The 22,709-nt window shown below is 40.8% G+C and overlaps 1 protein-coding gene across 1 annotated transcript in view; it reads right to left on the reverse strand.

The window, feature by feature from the left end:
* Positions 1–22,709, reverse strand: part of EGFLAM (EGF like, fibronectin type III and laminin G domains) — a 149,070-nt gene that overhangs the window by 53,813 nt on the left and 72,548 nt on the right. Inside the window, exon 6 of the mRNA XM_016153845.2 lies at positions 17,783–17,949. Within this exon, the coding sequence (XP_016009331.2) occupies positions 17,783–17,949 (167 nt within the window). The remainder of the gene's footprint in view (positions 1–17,782; positions 17,950–22,709) is intronic.

Here is a 22,709-nt window from a genome sequence, read left to right on the forward strand (position 1 = left end):
GAGTCCCTCTCTTCTCTTTGTTCCTGTCCCGCTCTCCATTTCTATGTGTGTCTCTCTCATATATTTAGAATTGTTAGATTTCAGAGGAAAGAATCTATTTGGTAATACAAGAAATTTATATAGCACATACATTAAGAGAGCTGGATTTTGTCTGCGGTAGGTGGACCTCTCTACCTTCAGGGTGTTCTTTCTTGCCCTGTGCACATTTTTGTCATTCTTGTACTCTCATCAATGTCAAGATTTTCATTTCATCTTAGGATACCTTATCTGAAAAAAAGTTCAAAGACAACCCCCAAACACAATGTCTTCAAGATAAATCCTAGGCTGCTTGGTAAAGAATTGAAGGATCTCAGTGACAATAACTCCTACTTTTCCTCCTTTCTCCCACCACTATTATTTATGAAAGCTTGCTGCTTCTTCTCTATCAACAGTGTGCTGTGTACTTCACCCAATACACTTCTAAACCTTACAATAATCCTGTGAGGTAAGTATGGTTAATTTCACTTTGTAGCTAAGTAAATTGAAACTCAGGGAGGTTAAATGACCTGACTAAAATCAAAAACATTGTAACTGGCTGAGCCTAACTCAAAGCCAGGTCTGTCTGTTTGCTGCTCGCCCAATCACATATAAAGAAAAAGCCACTGTGAAGGCAGAAAGAGCCTGGGATATAGAAAATTAACATTTATCGACTGTGTTTACTATGCCAGGAGCTTTTCATTCTTTAATCCTCAAGTTGGTATTATTACTCCCATTTTACCATGTGGAGATAGAAACTCAGAAAGATGAAAGACCTTGCTCAAAGGCATGCAGATAATAAACATTATAGCTCGAATTTTTCCTTGATCTCTCTTTTGTTTACATCATGCCACTTACAATCTGACTCCAAATTGTATCTTTAGCTTTTTTTCCTCGCCTCTTGAAGTCTTAACAGCCAAACTGGTTGACCAGTTGTCTCCTGAATACATCTTGTGTTTTCTGACCCCAAGACTGTGTTTCACATTGCCATTCTTTTCCCTTTTTTACTTCCTTCTACATAGTCTATCCATCCTTCTAGTAGGACACATTCTATTAAGACAGAGTATATCATCAAAAGACCAAAATCAAGTAATATTTTTTTAAAAAAACATCAAGTTCTTCTGAAGAAAAACTTGTGACTACACAAAAGATGGAGCTGCTAAGGCATTTAGGACACTCCTACAGCTCCTGGATGAGGCTATCCACACACACATATGCCTCTAATTATGAGCGCAGAATAAGCTCCCCCAGCTTCATGAAATCAACAGATGTTTAAGATGGTATTTATATTTTCTGAACTCTTGGCCTTATAATACTGCCCTTATGTTTCCCAACTCAATTGTGAACCACTCGAGGGCAGAAAGCATATTTTAGACTTCTTTATATGTCTTCCTATCTTCCATTTAACCAACCGTCACGCACTCACCAAAGGCCAAGATCTCCACCAGCTATCAGAGACACTCCCGCCACGTGACTATACTTTGGTGGGACTCGATCCTGGCCTGGCCTGGCCCAGCTGGCCATGCCATGGAGAGGAATACTTACATGCTGAGGCTCTTCTTCCAAATCCAGAGACATTCCCTCAAAACTACCACCATTCCTGTCCCTTTTCCCAACTCAGATTAGGAGTTTAGACTTGAAAGAGACACCACCAGTCCAAACTTCTCATTTCGTAAGTGTGTGAACTAAGGCCGCAGAAGAGAAGTGAAGAGTGGGTAAAGGAACATGGAATTGCAAAGTCTCAGAGTCCAAGAATTTTGACTTTTGTTAAAAGACCTTAGAAATCAGATGAACAAGTCCGTTTTACAGAGGAGTAAATTGAGGCTCAGTGAGTCCATGTGACTTGTCCGGAGAGACAGCTCATTAGTGGCGGAGATGATCTAGAATTCAGGATTCCTGAGACCATACTCCAGTATTCTCTGGAGCATCTTAAACTAACTCTCTTTCTCTCATAATAACCCAGGCTCATAGTCATGTCCCATTTTTTAATAAAAAGGAAATGCACACAGAGAGGACCAGATGCAGCATGACTAGAAGGAACCTCGAACAGAGCTTTCTGCTCTTGCGTCCTGCTGGCCTCAGATCCACGCTGCTTACATCAAGTTTTTACTAATGCTATTTCTAAGTGAGGAGAGAATGTGCAGTCCAAGCCGGTGATAAGAATTCTCCCAGTAGCCTGGAGTTATTATAATTAAAGTGCATAACTTATCTCTTTCTACTTGGCACTTTGTTAATTAGGAAAAAGAACATTAAACACGAGGCATTTATTTAGAACTAGAATAGTCAAATCACTGACTGAATGCAAAATAAGTTCGAGGGTATTCCACTATAAGAAAAAGTAGTACACAAATACAAATTTCTATTAATAAATTAAGAATGGCTTTTATTTTACAAAAACCTGTATGTTTGTTTTTATAAAGGCATCGCAGCTTTTCTATACATAGTGAGTTTCTCTGATGTATCGACATGGAATCATTCTGATACCTTAAAATTCCACAGGATTTTTCATGGAATTGAATTTAAAATGTCTATTGAAGAGCAAAGGGTCAAGAACGGACAGGCCAATTTTGAAGAAGAACAAGGTAGAATATAATTACCTACCAGATATTATGATTTTTCTAAAGCTTCAGAAATTAAGACAGTATGGTACTGATACAGGGATAAAGGAATAGACTATAGAACTCAGAAACAGATCCACAAATGTACAAAGGTGTGATGCACCAGAAAGCTGCCGTTACAAATCAGTAGGAGAAGGGATTCAATAATTGGTGCTGGGGTAACTGGTTATCGGTATAAAAAATTAAATTAGGTTCTTATTTCTCCATACCTAAAAGTAAATCGCAGGTAGATTAAGACGCTAAATATGAAAAATAAAAATTTTAAACTTTTTGAATAAAAGACAGGATTTTGCTTAATGACCTTAAAAAAAGCAAGTAGTTTAAAAAACTAGAAGACATAAATCATAAAGGAAAAAATTAAAATATTTAACTACATTTAATAAAAACTTCTATTCAGTAATTAATATGATAAATGAAGTAAAAGATAAGTCACGGAGTAGCAGAAGACATTTGCAGCACATGTTATTGAGTAAGGATTAGTCTATAAACATATATAAATGCTTATTAATATGTACTATGTAAAAATATATCTATAAATTACTATGTATATTAATATGTATGTTTTATATGTGAGTATAATATATACCAATGAAAATAGGTGAAGCATATAAACAATCAATTCATAAGATGGCTAATAAAGTAACAAAATCGTTTAACCACACTAGAAATGAAAAAAAATGCAAATCAAAACAATAATGACACGTCACTTTATATCCATCGTGAGGACTATATTTAAAAGTCCGATAATACCAACTGTTGCCAAGGACATGCAGCAGGAAGAATTCTGAGTGCACGGCCAGTGGGAGTGGAGAGAGCTCCCAACACTCTGAGGAACGATGATGAACAGGCGATGAACTGAAGACGTGCACGCGGGACTGCCTAGCCGTTCTGCTTGCAAGCACAAGCCCAAGGCTGTTCACTGCAACGCTGCTTATCGTGGCAAAAACTGGAACAAATTAAATGTCCACTCCCAAATAACTAATGACTACACCGTGGTATACTCATACGGTGGAACGTTACCTAGCAGGGAAACTGCATGAACGAGAACTTTATAATTCGACTTGCGTAAAAGTAAAAAACATAATGTTGTAGAGAAAAATTAGTCACAAAAGAAAACCTGCCATCTCATTGCATGTATAAGAAACGGGAAAACATTCAAAACAGCGGCGTGCAGGGTGGGTCATTACTTTCTGCTTCTGTGTCCCGTTCTCTTCTGGCCTCATGCGCATCCTCAAAGATGCCCCTTCCACACTCACCCAGGTTGTCCTGATCTTTAATGCCTAGCCCTTTGGAGAAATTCCACTCGACTTTTTTTCTTTTTTACCAGCCATTCCTAATGTCGCCTCACTATGAAACCTTCACCAACTCACCTCCCAGCTCCCTAATCTATAGCGCAAACCACTGTGGTATTGTACATCATTAGACAAACGCTGCAAGTCCTCACTTAACGCCGTCAATAGGTTCTGTGACTTTACGTGAAAAGACGTATAAGAAAACCAGTTTTACCATAGGCTCATTGATATAAACAAGAGTTAAGTTACTATGGCATCTCATCAATGTTATAATGAAATGTCACTGGATGAAACTATGTTATTTCAGGACCTACTGTAGTTATATATGCATCTCTTCACTGGACTGGATTGTGAACCCCTGGAAGGCAAGGATTGGTTCAGTTCTCTTTGAAAAGGGTTTGGCAAAACAAATATTTGCGACATTAATGGCTGATCTTTTTGGTGACTTCTATACTGAATATACCATTCATATATGCCTTTCAGTGCCAATATATAAGTTACATGAAACTGTGTTCAATTTCCTTACCTATTTGATTCAGTACTGTTCACAGTGAAGATTTCAAATCCATTAGTAGATAGTAAATATAATTCAGTGGGGCCTGAACACATTTTAAAAAATGGAACTAAATAGTATTAAAACACAAAGCTCTACATTTAGCACAGTGAGTGTTGTTCTGTGAGACATTTGTACACACACGTGTGTTTGAGATATATTTGTGTGTACTGGCTTCGGTGCAAATTGTATACATATTCTTACTTTGGGTTAAGTCCAAAAACATTTGAGAATCTTTTTTGGAATGTTGGTTCGTTTTTCAGCCTGATTGTCATTTTATTTTGAGCAACAGTTAGATTTTCTAATTTTATTTTTGACCCACAGTAGGGTTTCTCAACCTCAGCACTGTTGACATTTGGGGCTGGATCACTTCCTGGCGTAGGGGGCTGTTGTGTTCATTGTAGGATGTTTAGCAGCATCCCTGGCTTCTCCCCAGTAGATGCCAGCAGCACCTTCCCCCCGTATGGCAGCCAAAAATATCTCCAGACATTGCCAAGTACTCCCTGTGGGGCCAAATCACTCCCCCTCCCCCTGTAGAGAACTACTGCCCTATGGTGCTCAAAATAATGCTGAGCATTCAAGCAACCTTTAAGAAATGAATAAGACCGATTTGAAGCAGGGACCTGCTACAGCAAAATGATCTGAGGATGCTGATCCCCAGAGTTTCTTAACCTCTATCAGGCTTACAGCCAGATTCCAGTGGGCCTCAATCTGACTGCACAGAATGTCTTCAGTCAAATCACAGGATTTTCACCAGTGTGGCTAAAGGGTCAGGAGGTATCCTTGGAAGCACCAAGAGAGGAGAAAGAATTCCTGTCCTTCCGGATAAAAGAAGCGGAGCCTTGAAATGCAAGAACTATCCCAGGAAACAGATGTGACATGTCCCCATTTGGAACCATGGAAGCAACAGTCTCCGTGCTCCAAAAAGGAGCTATAAGCACACAGGAGATGTGTGAGAAATTAAGTGTCAGGTGGCAAGAAGTGCCACTGTTCTTGATGGAAGAGCATAACCACGGATTACCTAAAGGTCTCTGCAGGAGAGAAGAGAGGAAACATAAGGAGCACTGGCCAGGGAGTCCCATGGATCTAATATGGTGACTAACCGTGACCTAAAACTAGCCACATAATCTGGTGATGTTCCAGTTCTTTACCAAAAAATTGTGGAAGTTTAGCTCAGTCCTTAAACTACCTGCTAGTCCCAAAATTCCAGGATTTTGGTTTACCTCTCTGCCTCTTCATATGCATTTTCCTTAAAGCAATATAAAATTGTCTCCCTATTGGTCTTCCTTCCTCTCCACTGATTTCCATACTGTAGCCACACCGATCCTGTCCAAAATGTAGGTCAGATCATATCATTCCACAGCTCAAAACACTTCAAGATCTTTGTATCTAACTTGGAATACAACCCAAAGTCTTCACCAGGACATGCAAGGTTAGACACGGTGTGGCCCCGGCCCTCTGGCTACCTTTCTGATCTCATTTCCTATCATTCTTCTCCTCACTTACCATGTCCCTGTCACATGGGCCTCCTTACTGTTCCCAGAATATCTCAAGCCCGCTCCCACCCCAGGACCTTTGCACTTGCTGCTCCTCCCACATGGAGGAGCAGCCTTCCCGATGGCCTGTTCCAAACAGCAGCTCCCACCATCCCTTATGCCCTCTCGCCCTTCCTCGCTTCCTCTTAGCACTTATCATTACAGACACTTTATTTATGTCGTATAATGTAACGTATGTAGTTATCGTATTACTTGCTCGCTGACTGAGACTGATTCTCCCACACGCAAGCTCCACGAGTGCAGAGACATTGTCTCTATTTTGTTTACTGCTAGGATCCCAGCTCCCAGAAATTGCCTGGCATATTACAGACATCAAATACACATTTTAAAACCTAATTGGTAAATATATGCTTAAACAAGTGAAATAATCACTTTAGACTCAGAAACCAAATTACTCTTTTCAGTATTACCATTTTTCAGATTAGCGTAAATAATTGCCAGTGGTGATATGTGAAGCAAAAACAAAAACAAAAACAAACGGCCTGACAACTTCAAGTTGTTTGTGGCTTTCCTTATCTCTCACTCCCCTAATTTTCATTGTCCTAATTCCTTCTAAATTTGAAAGCCCTTTATTTCATTTCATTTTAGAAAGAAATTTATTATATCAGTTCTTCGTACCATTGAGATATAACATTGATGATAAGTAAGATGTTGTAAAGGTCTCAGATCACTGAAGATTTCGGTTTCTGACTGAGGACTTTTCTTTCCATTGCAAAATCTAAAATCTAAAATTAGTGGGGCTCTGCCATTTTGGTTGGGACTAGTTAACCATGCAAAAGCCGATCACCTGAGGCAGTATGATAGAGCTTCTCTGTTTTGTCCAGGGCTCAACCTCTTGAAATGACTCCAAACTAATTCTAAAGGGCTCTTCGGACTCTGAAAGTCGGTGACCTATCGCCATCTGCTGGATGACTTGTGAACTACCACCACTTGGCGATGCATCTTCCCACTTCCAAGGAACAGTTGTTGGTCATTCCCTAATGTTGGCCTCTGGAATCCCTTTATAACCACCTGCATAAGACTACTGATGAGAGAAACTGGGCCAGAATGGACATACATTTACGTTTTTAAATATAGAAGACGCTAGCGTTGAAAGTAGATGACAACAATAATCCATGTACTATAACGAGTCTCTGGCCTTCCATTCACATGGGAATGAGAAGCTGGTACCACAAATATGAAACCTGAGCTTAAAAAATAGATAGTTCCATCCTTATAGTAGGCGATTTTTATTTCTTTTGTCTCGAAAGTATGCTTTAGTGCGGCTACTATCCATGGCCTAGTGTGAAGTCTCTACCAAAGTACTTAACTGATGGTTAGAAGAGCAGGGAGGAGACTTGGGTTTCAAATGCAATCAATATTACCAGTTGGCTGTGTACATTAGTCTATCCATTGATAAACACAGGGAGAAATGACAGTTTTGACCCACTCTGCTTCCTAAAGATATCGAAAGGAGAAATAACGAGTTGGACAAGCCGAAAGAGAAATGAAGACAGTTAGGTGGCTCGGCTCTGTACATAATAATGAAGTAATCAAAATGTCCACCAGTGAAGGATTAGTCAAACAAATGTGGTAGAGATTTACATCGTGGTTATTAAAATTAATGATGCAGATCTGTATTTACTTAAATTTAAAGATGTTTGTACTATTTTATCATACAAAAAAAAAGTATACGTACTATGATTTCATCATTGGATTTTTTAAACTTCTAGATTATATACCAAAAAGTTAATAGTGGCTATGTTTGGGTGCTGAGAGTGGAGACCATTTTCGTTTTGATTTTTCACACTTTTTATGTTGTTTGATTTTTTTTCTAATAAGTATGCATTACTTTTTCTATTTAGAGACAATAAAAAATATTTCTGCTTTGGGATTATTGCAGTGGTTTCCTTAATTGGTCTCCCCGCTCTCTTGCCCTTGCTCCCCTAGAGTTCTTCTTTCACACACCAGTGAGAGTGATTTCGTTAAACCCTACGTAAGGTCTTTTCATTCCTCTGGTCAATAGCAGATTAAAGAAATAAAAATCACCCCCAACTCTCCCAGTCTTCTCATCTCTCTCTGAGAAAAAGCAAAGTCCAATAGCCTCCTGTGGCCTCCAAAGTCCTAATCAGCCTCCACCAGCTGTGACCTCCCACTCACTTCATCCCCTTCCACTCTGCTCCCTGAGACTCCCACCGATCCCACCACACAGGCCCTGAATGCTCCTGAATCAGGACCCCAGCATTTGCCTGGAATGCTCTTCCCCCAGGTGGATGATGGTGGATGAATAGATGATAGATAGATATTGAGATGAGAGGTAGATAATCAATCCAGGTATTCATACACAGAGAATTCACCCCATCCTTCTTGCTCAAATGTCGCCTTCTCAGGAGGCTTTCTTTTGACTACTCATCACCTTTATTGTTTTGTTTTTCTCCGTAGCCTTTATCAGCATCTGACCTGCTATTTACATTTTTTCTTTGTTCGCTGTCTATCCAGACTATAACATAAGCTCTGTGAATTCAGGGATTCCTATTGTTGGTTTTGTTCACTGCTGAATCCTCAGCATCTGAAACAGTGCCTAGCACATAGTGGACACTAAATCTTATCCAGGATTTGAAAGAGTAAATGGATATATTGGAAAATAACTTGAGGAACTGATTCTTTAGAAAATAAGAATTCCACGAACAAGGTCGTCACATACTGGGGTCTTATCCGAGATTTGCTACTAAGTGACCCTGAGAAGGCTGCTGATTCATTCCGGGACCCGGTTTCCTCATGTGCTGAATAAGGAGGTGGTCTTCTCCACCTCTGAGTTTATATATCCTTAGTGAGCAAAACTTTGGCTGTGAGATCTGATTATTCCCTCTGTTCAGGCAATATGCTAAATAGGCAAAGATAAATAAGGTCTGTGCCCTAAATCTATAGGAATGAAAGCCCAAAAACTAATTCATAGTTTTGGAATCCACATAAAGGGCATAATTCTCTTATTCTATGAGATGATGTTATTATTTGTGGTGGATCCCTTCCCTGTGTCCCTCCAAATCCACCTCTGCCCTTCTCCACTCCGTCCTGGGTCCTGGGAGGTTGACTTGTCTGGCCTCCAGGTATCTTCTGCTCACCAGGAAGCCCAAGCAGGAGAGTAGAAGAAAAGACGAAAAGGAATCAGAGTATTTGTTCTTCAACTTACATCCTATGAGGTTGTCATAGGACACATGTCTGAAGGTCACAGCTCTTGTATGATGGCCCTCCCTGTTTGTCTCCAGAAGCTAATAATTGCTCCCTCTTAATGTCTATATATCTGCCCGAACTTTTGCAAATAGTCCCTTTACTAAATTCACTTAAAATTACCTAAATGCACATGTCTCTGTTTCCTACTGGGAGCCTGATGACTCCTGAGATCATTAGAAAAAGTTATCTTTTCTCCCATGGTTGCTTCCTACTTGCACATATTTGTACATATTTGTTCCATATTTGGCTACATAATCGGATGAGATCCATCAGACTCAGGCAGCATGAACTGTGGCCCTCCTAAACTTTGCTCACTATGTTAAGCTGATTTCATATAGCTCCTTCTCTGTGTTAAACCACAATTGTGGCCCTACTCGCTCATTGAAGGACCTAAGCAATTCAGGGATTGAGATGCTAAGAAACCATCCCAATGGAGAATTGTATAAAAGCAAGAAGCGTTCCAACAGAAAGAATGGTAAAGATTAACCATGAAATGAGGTGTTTAAGGAAAAGAGAACAAAATGGATAGCAAGGAACAAAAGGAAAAATAGCTAACAATGTTTGTGTATTACTTTGATACATTAACGTTTAGAAATCCGTCGAGACAGAGAGGAATACATACTATATAGTTGCTCACCATGTCTATGACTGCCAGATACCAGCTGACTGATTGAACAGATGCTACGGTTGAAACGGTGCCTTTTCTTTGGAAAATTATATTTGCTTATCATTTGCTTTAGTCTTTCTTCCCTAACTAGCCAGAGGGGATAAAATACCAGTGTACTGATTATAAGTAAACGTATGGTAATGTGAGATGTACAAAGGCCTCGGAAAAGCAATTAACAGGTAGCAGGTATTTAAACAGCAAAGTGAATCATGTCCTTTAGAAACAGTAAAGTTGTACAAACGACTGTTACTCAGATTTACAAGTGTGGAGGCGTTAGCGCATCAATAGGGCGATTACCGTGGACGGCGCCTGGATGTAAAATCACATATGAAGTTATGTTTATGTACCAACTGCACACTTAAAATGCAGATTGTTTAGGCTGTAAGTTAAACAAATGATTTGTTCTTCCTCCTGTTTCCTTTTTCATTTTGCATTCTAAAGATTTCCAAATCCGTATGCTCACTAATTTACAGCCTTACTTACTCCGAGCTCCTGGAGCAATGCCCAGCAAAGCAAGCTCTCCCTCAGCTCTCTCTCTCTACGCTGACAGCAGCACAAAGCTATCTGAAAGCAGTTGGGTCTCAGGCTCTCTTGGTCTCTTATTTATTTCAGAACATTCGTGTGAAAATTGAATTGCAGGGATAGCTATCAAGGGGAGAATTTCATAAGTATACACTGATAGATTCCTTCCAAGTTTGACAAAATCGCTACCCACGAGAAGATTCTCCAAACTTCCTGGAGAACCTCTTCGACTTTGGGAGGGAAAAATCCCGTCAGTATAGTAAGCACAAAGGTCAGCAAACTACATCCTAGAGGTCAAATCAAGTCTGGACTGCTGCCTGCTTTTGTATTTTTGAAATAAATTCTAGGCCCCAGATGAAGCTGCTCCTGCCTAAGGTGCCACCTCAGTGAACCGAAACCTAGATAACTTCTGTGTCCCTGTAAATGCCCCACTTGATCGGAAGCGGGGTCTATTCAGTCAGCCAGTCCCCGAAGCCAAGCCAGTTCTATGCTCTATACTGGTTTTTCTTCCTATTCACGTCCTACTTTTCTCTCTCTTGTTCCTTGTTTTTTATCTCATAAAAGCTTCTTCAGACCCATTTTCCAGTTCTCTGGATTTTTGAGAATGGAGACTGCGTACTTCATAAAGTATTAAATAAACTTCGTTTCTATCACCTAAATTGTCTTCCTTAATTATTTTTAATGGTACAGAAGTTAAGAAAAGTTTTTACATTCTTAAAAGGTTGAAAAAAAAGTTTAAAAATGGATAATCTTTTGTGACACAAAAAATTCCAATTTTAGTGTCCACTGACAAAGTTTTTTTGGAACACAGTTATATACATTATTGTCTATGGCTACTTCCATGTAAAGGTGACCTAAAAATCCCAAAATATTTAATATCCTGTTTTTTACAAAAAAAAAAATGCTGAATCATATCTAAGTAAATGGTTAACCTTTGGGAGATTACACACACACACACGCGCACACACACACACACACACACACACACGCACCAGACGTACAGTACTGACTCTGTGGGGTTTTTCTTTTTTTTTTTTTCATTTTGCTGATCCAGGATATGCTTGAATAGTGAGAGGCACAAAATTTTATTGTTAGAAAAGTTCATTGTATCTCGCAGTTTTAATTCTCTGATATTTTTTAAATCTGCAGTTTTTTTAAAAAAAAAAATTATTGGGGTGACATTGGTTAATAAAATCTGCAGTCTTTGAAAACTAATCAACCACCAAAACCCATCCTAATGATTCTACTTGACTCAAGTCGTGTGGCCATTTCTATTCTTTCGTTTCTGTCAGCAAAGCTTTTGTCCCTGGCTCTTTGCTTCTGAATTCTGACAGCCTAATGCCTTCAAGCCCCAAGAACAGAGCTCGGAACATGGAGTTACAGAGACAAAGCTATAAACTTGCCAGTGGTCACCTGCGTCAGGTAAACCATTTTTCAGTATTATGCATGGAGGAAAGAGGTATCAACTCTCTTTGATCTTGAAGAGTGGGCAGATGTCACAACCTCTGTTCACATGTATTTCCTCAACATCATCCTGAAAAGTAGAAAATACTCTCTACCTCAGACATTATTGTGCCCATTTTACAGATAAAGACTGAGGCCCAGAAGATTAAGGGAGAAGATCTCACCGCAAGGTAAGAGTAGAACAGTTCTTCTGGCCTTCAGACCCAGACGCAGCTGCCAGATTCTGCCGTCTAAAGGTGCAGGTGATTGGAGACAGATTTCAGGGGTTGGCGAGTTTTCATAGGCACTGACCAAAAGAGGCAGCATGCTGCATGGAAGCTGCTGAAGGGTGATGATGACTCAGGGGATTTGGGAGGAGTGGCTTCTGTCTCCTTCCTGATTGCTTCCTGCCCATCACTAACTTTTCTCCCCACCTCGTTCTCCTATGCTCACTGCTGCAGCCAGTGCAGGGGTACTGCGGCCAAAGAAAAGCTCTCGAGAGCAACTGGGACAAAGGAAATCTATTTTGTGGCTACATATGTGACAATATGTACCCAGGGGCCCTACCACGCTGAGCTGGTCTCTGGAGAGAGGGTCAGGCAATTGAACACAAGGGCCCAAATCTCAGCGCAAAACTGAGTAAAAGCCAGATTCATACATGGACACTTGCGTGACAAAGGGTATAAGCAGACACACAACCAACAACAGCTGAACAGAGCAATGTCTGTATAAGCAGGAAGGCAGAGAGGAGAAATGTAGGGTGAGAGCTAAGAGCAGGGAGCAGGGAACACCGTGGAATCAGGTTTACTGTAGAAATCTGACTGCTTTGAGCCAGGGTGGGTTTATCTCAGCTCGGTAGAAGAGGAAGTTTCTGACACTGCTGAAGAAATTGAATTGCGGTGAGAAGAGTATGGCAAAAACCAAACTCAAACCAAACATCTCTCAGACCTCCTTACGCAATCTCTGAGCATCTGAGATCATAATCAGACTTACTACAACCAGAGGGAAAATGTATTCTAAGTTATCATAGAACTGATAAAGCTTAATCGAATGATCTAAAAAGAACACAGGTGCAAAATAAGGGCTTGGTTAGACAGTATCCCTCCCCTCTTCACCCCTTACATTAACAATTTGTACCCTTTTGATCACTGGAATCTCAAAGGCCTCTTTTCCATCCTTATTGTCTTGAACTTAACCACCCCTAGGTTTACTTTCTCCATTCCTTCTTCCCTCCCTCTTTCTTTTACTCTGTTTTGCTTGTTTGTTTGTTTGTTTGTTTGTTTTTGTGTCACACTGCAATTCTGGGAGTTTGACTTTGCCTATAAATCTTGCCCATGTGAGGGAAACCCTCGTGGGTTTCTAGGCCGACTTTCTCCTCCGATCTTCTCTTTGAATTTCCCAGATAGCAGTAGCAGTAGAAAGTTATCCAGCCTCCAAAGTAGTCTCTTGTCTTGTTAGGTCACATTCATTCACATACTCAATAAGTATTTATTAAGTGCTCGCTTTGCACAGAGTGTTGAGTATACAACTTGAACAAGCTCTTCCAACTCTAGTATGGAGCTTATCCCGGAGGGGAGACATAGATAATAAAATAGTTTCAGGCAATGCAACGACAGTGGAGACAATAAAGCAGGAGATGGGGCTGAGGTCGCAGTGAGGGTCAAGTTCAGTGAAGCCTGTCTGAGGAAGTGACATCTGAGCTAAGATGGGAGGGAGGGTCATGGACAAATCTGGGGAGAGAGAATTCCGGGCAGAGGAAATAGAGGACGCAGAAGCTCCAAGGCAGGAAAGAATAGGATGAATTTTGCTGGGAACAACAGGACACCTTCCACTGGGGACTGCCCTGAGGATGCCAATTTCACTTTGTTGGTGGAACTTATTGGTCCTTTCTCTGCCTATATCGTGAGGCTAGAACACACGAAATTAAATGGTTTAGGGTGGTAGGATTCTATAACCTTCCCCCAGAGGTTATATAATCCTAAAGTGGGTCATACATGTGAGTTATTTTTCATTTCATTTGTCTTTGGCAAAAAGAAAACGCTTTGTGACTTTTGCCATTTCTATTATTTACAGTTCATGTCCTTCATTACTCGTTCCATTCTTCTTGATCAAGCTAAGCTTGGATCCCAGAAAATAAATGACTGCCGAGGTGTGGGGGGAGGGCACAAATAATGTCCTACTAAGTCACACTCATACCCATGTCTGTGTGGTTCTGATTGGCTAATTTATAAGATCAATCACAGAGAAAAAATAATGCCACAGAACACTGTTAGGCGTTATAACACTTCTAATGTTGTTGGTATTTCCTTCTTGAAGAAAAAAAAAACTTAGCAGGATGGGTAAAAATGTGAGAGACCATGCTCTTTGCCTCTGTGTTCCTTCAGAGCAGCAGAATGGGTGCTGATAGGTGAGGAAAGTCTCCAGCGGAGGGTGGAAGTAAATACAGGGAGGTATCACTATCTTTCAAAGTCATCGAGGTACTCACTCTTATTTCTCCTTAGGGGACCTGGATACTAAAACATCTGAACATTTTCTCCCCATTCTACTGTAGCTCTGTGGAGCTGATGTCGGATGTAGACGTTGAGCTTGCCTCATAACACTCCAGTGAAGTCACTGAAACGCTCCTTCTTCCTCACCCAGGCTGAGCGCCAATTAAAGGAAGCACTGGGCCCTGGTTTTCATTAACTACAGACATAAAAAGCAACGGAGATCTACCAGTTGTCCCATTAAGCAATTAAGCTGCTAATAAGGTCTGGCATTAATAGGTCTGGGGGAAGTCAATGCTTGTTAGTTACTAGAGCTTAAGTGTTATTTTCCCTTTGAAAGGAGGAGGGTGTAGGCCTAAAATAGACAACAGGAGCCCAGCGACTGGCCGTGGCCAGGGTGGAATCTAAGGGTTCTCATCGGGCACTCTGTGCCTCGGTGGTCAACTCGAACCTTCCATTCTGAAGTTCACTGTTCAGGAGCAAAGTGGATATATCACACCAAGAAAACATCCATGTAGGAAGGGCCTTGAGGCAGGCACGAGTAGGAGCAGTGTGTGGGACAGCCCGACAGGGAGAAATACTGGTCTCATGAATTCCTTCAGGGCCATGTTCAAAATATTTACCAACCAGCTGGGGTTGGCTCTAGCCAATCCAAAGGGCTGCTGGCTGCAAGCAGTCAGGGCTGCACCGGTGCACACAGGTTGATTTTCAGGCCTGTGTGTATGTGCCACTCACATTTTTTATGTACAGTATACCTTACAAGTTTTAAAAGAAAAAACAAAAAAACATCCTATCGGTTTGTTCTGTGCTGTCGAAACTTCCTGAGTCCACAGATTCCATAAGGATCATCCCCTGTACTTCATTTAATTGCTGACCTTACCATTATCGTGCTACTTTGCATGAGAAGAATAAGAACCTCCTTTAATTTGAACCTCAGTCAAGGAAATGGCTTTGCAGTCAGCCAAACCTGAGTTCAAATCCTGTCTTTACGATTATTATTCTTCTCAAAATACGTAGACCCAATCTTCGAAAATCTATAAAAAGGGATATTTTCCTTCCAGCACAAGGTTTTGGGAGGATGAGTAATGGGATTTCCTTGGCAAAGTGTTCAGTGTGGTGTCTTGCTCATAGGAGGCTTTAGCAAAAGGAGCTCTGATATCTAGAATTTATAATAATTCAAATAAGTGCTATTTGGTAATTAGGCAATTTTATGTGAGAAAATGGTTTCTTTTGAAGCAAAATAATAGTCTAAACTAATAGTAAAATAAGAAGTGTGCATATATCAGAATACAGGGTTTTCTAAAACATAAGTGATCATGAGAAAAAAGCCACAACTGAAATACCAATTACAGCACATTTTTTTGTATTCATGAAATAGACCATCTAATAAATTCTATTTCTGTTATCTTGATTTGAGTAACTATATATATATATATATATATATATATATCAGTTAATTGTATTTATATAAAACTATTTCATAATTGGGAGTTTCACTGAATCAGCCACCTTGGTGCACACTATTACTTTGAAATGATAAAATTGTTCTTCACATTGGAGACCAATTGTAACGAAATGTTACGTATCTTTAAAGCACATTCACGTACCTTATCCCACTTAATCCACAAAACTGGAATCCACCAATGGGGAAATGATTATCAGAAACTCCAAGACCAGTGTTTCAGTTTAAAAAGAAAAAATTTAAGAGATGCCCCAACCCACAGTCTTCCCCTCACTCCTGATTCTACACCCACGTCCAGGGCCAGCATGAATTGTTCTGTCTTATCCTTCTACTGTCTGATCTCTGCAGAGAGGGAGATACGAGGGGATAGAAGGAAAGAGGTGAGCCCAGGACAGCTCACAACACGGGAGCAGAGGGGTTTGAGGCTGGGGAAGGGTGGCGTGGGCACGTGAGACAGAGTCTGCTTAGCTGTAATACGAAAAGACAAACTACGTGTTCAGAAACAGTCGGGTCCGAGGCTGCCCCAGCTCCTGTTACCCAATTTTCCACCATGCATCATAAAGTTTAACCCAAGATTATAGCATAGATCTCATCCAACAAGAGTAGAAGGAGGCCTTCCTTTGATTGGAAAGAGAATTGTTAACATTTCTTCTAGAAAGAAAGAGTTTCACTTCTTGCCGGATGCCTGGGGTGTTTTAGCTTCTAAATTCTAAAGATGATGAGTAAAACAACTGTTGGGTGATCATAGCTGTTGTGTATCTGGCGGGTGTGTGTGTGTGTGTGTGTGTGGCCTCATGTCTCCATATCCCCCAACCATTCGATCTGAAGGAAGGAGCCCTGACATTCAAGGTTTGGATAGGGTTTGTTTTCAGAAGAGTCAAAATTCCTAGGACTTGCGGAACTTGGCGAATCTCCACCCGGGGAAACAGCAGTGACCTTGGAAGTCAGTTGTGTGGATGCTTTGTGAGGAGCGGGGAGGAGGAGTTTATTCAGATCCACCAACCAATATAACAGGGCTCTGTGTTGGCCAATGGAAAACCAAATGACAGTGTCAGGTAGGCCTCTTTCCTGGGAGCACCTTTCTGGGGTAAAGAGGACCCAGGAGGGTGGCAGCAGGGCTCTGCAGACACAGAATGGGGAGGAATTTGTTGGCAAAATTGAAAAGATTACAGAGTCTTCAAACAAAAAAAAAGTGCCAACATTTCAGGTCTGAGACCTCCCCACTACACAGGGCTCTAGGTTTATATAAACGTGCCTCCGTTTTCAAAAGACGGATTTCTAAATGAGTTGGCAAGGTGTTCTAGTAATCAAAGTGAGGTTTTTGAATCATGTGGGAGGTTCTTAAACCCCAACCCAGAATCCAAATCTGACTTTTCTCAAAATCCCCAGGAGATCTGACAGATACCCAAGCTTCTCCCAGCTCCCTAGAGAGACACTAAGACAGAAACGAACTTATGCCATTGGCCAGACCCTCACTTGCATGTCAGCACGCCAATGATTTCTTTGATTCTCCCTGACCATCATACGAAGGGACTGATTTTAGCTGAGTATCCATGATTTGCAGGCGAACACGATCCCTGGAGAGCCTAGGAGCATTATTTTTAATCCTGTGATTTTAAAATGAACACATTTTCTTAAAAGATAAAAAGCAAGGGGTGGGGGGAAGCTGTACATCATCTTGGTATGTGGTCTATTCTGTATTCATGAAAGAAAACTGACCTCAAATTCCCTAAGGATGATGCAAAAATAAACCTTCTGCTGACCTCCTGTACATAGAAACAGGCTGTGTTCCTATTGAAAGTCTCTAACTTCCAAAGGGCTGGGAAACTACGGCAGGAAAAGCTGAAATAGCCCCATTCCAGGCTGACCCACGGGGCACTAAGAAACCCTGGTCAAGTGAGTCCTTGTGAGGCAGGCTCATCCATGCAGCTAGGTCTGGCCTTCAGAAGAGTACTCACGGGGGGTTTGGATGGTGTCACTGGGCTGGCTTCGGGGGCTGGGGCCATGGGGGTTCATGGCCCTCACAGCGAACTGATAGTTGGTATCTGGATCAAGCCCCTTGATGACCATGGAGTCCATCTGGATCCGCTCTTGGATTAAGGTCCAACTCTTGTCAAAATCTGGTCTATATCAATTAAAAAAAAAAACAAAACAAAAGAAAACAAGAAGCAGTTGTTGAGATACAGCAGAGGGCAGGGAAGTTGCTGGCTATGTAAACTCACAGCATTTGAACTCTGGAAGCAGTATTTATTAAAACGAATTAACATTTCCTATCTAAAAGTCATCTTGATTTTAAATCGTAGGTCATCATTTTTAAGTCCCTGCCAATGAAAGCAAGTAGATCATTTTTAGGACCAGTTTTCAGGACTGTTTAAAGATCATTCTCTTTTCCTCGCACGGCCTTGACTACAGTGAAAAGGTCCTCCGCATCGAAGTTCATTTTCAAGGACTCTGCCTTCCAGATGTTTCATAAACCAGCCGTCCCCTGATAGTCCCCGTTCCCAGAGGTCAGGAGAGCACAGATTCCATCAACTCACAATCTGTTCACAAAATAAACAAATATAAGTTTTATGGGGTGACTAATTTGTACAAATCGCCATGGGAAAACCGAAGAAGGTTCTGCTCATGGCCATTCTTCCCACTCTTAACAAAATCATGCAACTGTGCCAACTTGCTGAATTTCCACATGTCCTGCTAAGAACTCTGCAGAGAGGCAGACCTTCACTCTGCACTTGGAGCGCCCGTCTGGGAGGCAACACACAGAGACTGAGAGTATGAACTCTGGAGCCAGACAGAGCCGATCGAATCCTGCCTTTGCTGCTTACTAGCTACTATTTAACCTCTTTAGTCTCTTTCTCAGCTGTAAAATGGGGGTGATAAAAGGACCCATCTAAGAGCTCTGTTACAGAGATGAAATGAGACCTATACCCTGGCATCACATTACGAACACGAGGCCTATGTTAGCCATTAACTAAGGGACCCGCATCACAGAGCTCGTAGGCAACCCTAGGCCAACTGCTTACTCTACCCCTGTGTGCTCCAAGGCAGTAGCACTAGCCCGTGTGGTTAGTCAGCACTGGAAATGTGGTCTGAATTGAGAGGTGCCATGAGTGTAAAACATCATCGGATTGTAAAGCAATATCTCATTGATTATATATTGAAATGATACTTTAAATGTAGTGAGTTAAAATACATGTTATTAAAATTAATTTCGTATGACCTTTATAATGTCACTATTAGAAAACCTCAATTTTCATATGGGCTTGCATCGTATTTCTACTGGACAGCGCTGCTTTGTTCTGACTGCCTAGTTGGTGGGAGAATGGAGGGAGAGCATTCCAGGTAATGAGAACTGCAAGATGGAACTTGAGAATAATTGTGCTTACCTGGGGGACAGTGTGACTGGCCTAACTGGAGTTGGGGTTTTGTGTTAGTATCTAATAATCGCTACCACTCACCAAGTTCTTATTAAGTACAAAAGTGCCCCCTGGGGGATACCTTCCAAGACCCCCAGTGGATACTTGAAACCATGGATAGTACCGAACCCTATATACACTATGTTTTTTCCTATATATACACACCAATGAAAAAGTTTAATTTATAAATTAGGCACAGCAAGAGGTTAACAGCAATAACTAATAATCAAATATAACAATTATAATAACATACTGCAATAAAAGTTGTGTGAATGTGGTCTCATTCTCAAAATATCTTATTGTACTGTACTCACTTTTCACTTAAAGGATCACTTTCTGGCTTCTCTTTGTCATATTGAAGTTGGCAGCATTGCTACTCCTGCGCCTTGGGGTTATTATTAAGGAAAATAAGGGTAACATGAACACAAGACTATGATACCATGACAGTCAATCTAATAACCAAGGTGGCTACTAAGTGACTAAGGGTGGGTGGTGTATACAGAGCAGATAACGCTGGACCAAAAGGATGATTCACGTCCCAGGTAAGAAAGAGCAGGACAGTGCAAGATTTCATCACACTGCTCAGAATGGTGTGCAATTTAAAACTTATGAATTATTTATTTCTGAAATTTCCACGTAATATTTTTGGGCAATGACCGACTGTGAATAACAAAAACTGCAGATGGCAAAACCAGAAGAAACAACTACCGGACCCAGCATTGTTCTGATACTTTAATTCAGTTACTTCTCACGACTACCCTTTGCAGTAGATACTAATATTAAACACCCCTCTCCTCACCCCTTTTTTTACAGAGTAAATTAAGGCATCAAATAACTAACTTGCTCCAGGTCACACAGCTGATAAGTGGTGAGGCTGTCTTGGGTTGGCAAGGGAATGCTAGGTTAAGATGATCCTTGATATCGAATGAAAAATTGGAGTGATAGTGGTTGGGGAGCTCTTCTCCATCCTTTAGCTTGCTTTCTGACCACCTCTCAGTTGTTCTATTGATAAACATCTCTGCTCACAGATATTCAGAAGAAGGAAGAAAGCAAAAAACTTGCAGTTCGTCCTTTATGAACAATTTACCAGGCAAGGAAATAGAGACTGATTTTTCTGAAAGGAGATGCTTGGATGATACTCAGATTTGTAGACAAGGTAGTGAGTGCTTGGCTAGTTTCTCATTAGCATGAATTGCTGAAAGCCAAATGGAGACCTAAGCCCAGGAAAAGATGTTTCTTTGGGTTCACCATGCAGACCAGAGGAAGTAGAATTTGTTTCTCTTTTTTGATATCTTTTCCCTAAAGATGGACTTCTCATGTAAACTAACTTTGTCATCAAAGAGAAAACCTCAGTGAGTTGAAAGAAAACACATTTACAAACTCAAATTAGAATAAAATCACTTCACAAAAGAAAGCCACAGGGAATACCCTAAAAGTAAAGTCAGAAAAGATGTGATCTATAGATAAAACTCTCCTATTATTCTTTGCTAAGCTTCCCTGTGGCATTTATAGAGGAAATGACCGGTAACTGCCCTGGGTGCCATTGTTTACCCACAGCTACCGGCAAATATCTGCAACAATCTTCATCTAAAAATTACAGCTCCCTCCCTGCTGCCTCCACAAGGGCGATTATTTTGTATTTGTTCACTTAATGCAGAAAAAAACCCTACATTTTCAGCAAATAAGAGATTAAAATCATTAACCTTTAATTTCATTATATAGAGTGAGAGAGGAAAGCTCATGCAGATCGAATGCCAGTTCAAAACCTTTAACATTTTGCCTCTGATTTAATCATGGGTTTTGCATTTAAATGTTTTTAGAGTCTCTCAAGATACAAAAGTGCAAAGGTGAGGTTGGGAAAGAGATAACCAGGCAAAAGTATTGTCTTAGATCACCCCCAAAGAATAGCTTTATCTTTTTCAACTAAAGAAAATAATGTTATTCTAAGTACAAAGTTAAATCACCATAGCAACACTGGCCTGCCAATTTTCCCAACAACAAAAAGGCTAGAGGGAGAGAGAAGCAGGCTAAGAATGAGCTGCCATCCCAGGTAAAGATGGGCAACCATGAGGAGGGTGGGCACTGCAAGCACTTCCCAAATAGGGGGAGAGGGTTGAGTTGGACATCCTGCTTCTCAGGAGATCAGTGGAACACCTTTGGAATGTGGCTGGGTAGGGAGTTCAGATGGTGAACATGTAATGTGTCACCAGTGACTACCTCCATCCCAGTTAACTGATTCAAGTAATCAAGACTCACTCACTGGTTCATCTGAGTGGAAGGAAGCATCGCCACTGGCAAGATAGAATCCAGCCTGGTCACCAGGAACCTCAGAGGTCATTTGGTCTGAGCGCCTGAGGGCTCTCAAAACCACATGCAAGATTTTATGTGCAAACATCATCTCCTTTTTCTAAGTAAAGGGTCCTTAGCTTCTATCGGGTTCTCAAAAGCTTTAAGTCATTGGTCTAGTTGACTAAGAGTCACTCATTCTACCCATGTGGAAGCCGAAGGAAATGATTTATCCAAAGTCACAGAACCACTGGGTAGTCTATTTTTCTGTTTTATTTCCTTTCTTTCTTTTGCCATTTTAACCACCTCTCCCATTGCCAACTTCATCTTTAATGATAATCATTTTTCTTGGTACCATCAAACCCAGTAGGTAGCTGTCTTGGATTTGTCAATTGGCAAGTGTTTAATGATTATCAATGAGGCATCCATCACAGAAGCTATATTCTGGAGGCCCCAAGGAACTATAAACAGTCCCATTCCCAGGGAGTTTCTAACTAATTGGGAGATAATACATCTAAAGATCAGTAGGAAGCGGGTACAAAATACCATATTTTAAGATCTATGTTTGAATGGATAAAGGTGAAGGAAAATCCTGGGGAAAGTCTGCAAGTACCAGGAAGAACTTAATTTAGATTCTGAATGCATTTCAGTTTGGATAACTGAAAAGGAATAGAGCATCCGTGGTGAAGGAGGGACAGGAGCAACATGAGCTCTACGTATCATGTGCACATAGAAGACACTTAGTAGTACCTGTCTGGATGAATATATGTACACAGTGAGTATCCGATAAAGGGTGATTGAGCTGAACAGAAATAGCTTCAGAATTTGACCCTAGGAATAACAAGATGCTCTAAACCAGGGAGTGACAAACTTCCAAGAAGCTTCCAGGTTTCGTAAATAAAGTTTTACTGGAACATGACAATGTTTGTTTGTTCAGGTATTGTCTATGGTTGCTTTTCTGATACAATGGCAGAAACGAGTAATTGAGACAGAGGTCATATAGCTGACAAAACATAAAATACTTACTCTTTGACCCTGTGAGAAAAAGTTTTACAACCCCTGACCTGAAACAACAATCTTTTACCTTGTTTGTGCCACTTTGATAGTCTGAGGAAGCCTATGAACCCCCTCTTGGAAGAATATTTTTCAATGAATTAAATAAAACACATAGGTTCACAAAGGA

Source organism: Rousettus aegyptiacus, unplaced genomic scaffold (assembly GCF_014176215.1).
Source record: "Rousettus aegyptiacus isolate mRouAeg1 unplaced genomic scaffold, mRouAeg1.p scaffold_m13_p_8, whole genome shotgun sequence".
NCBI lineage: Eukaryota > Metazoa > Chordata > Mammalia > Chiroptera > Pteropodidae > Rousettus > Rousettus aegyptiacus.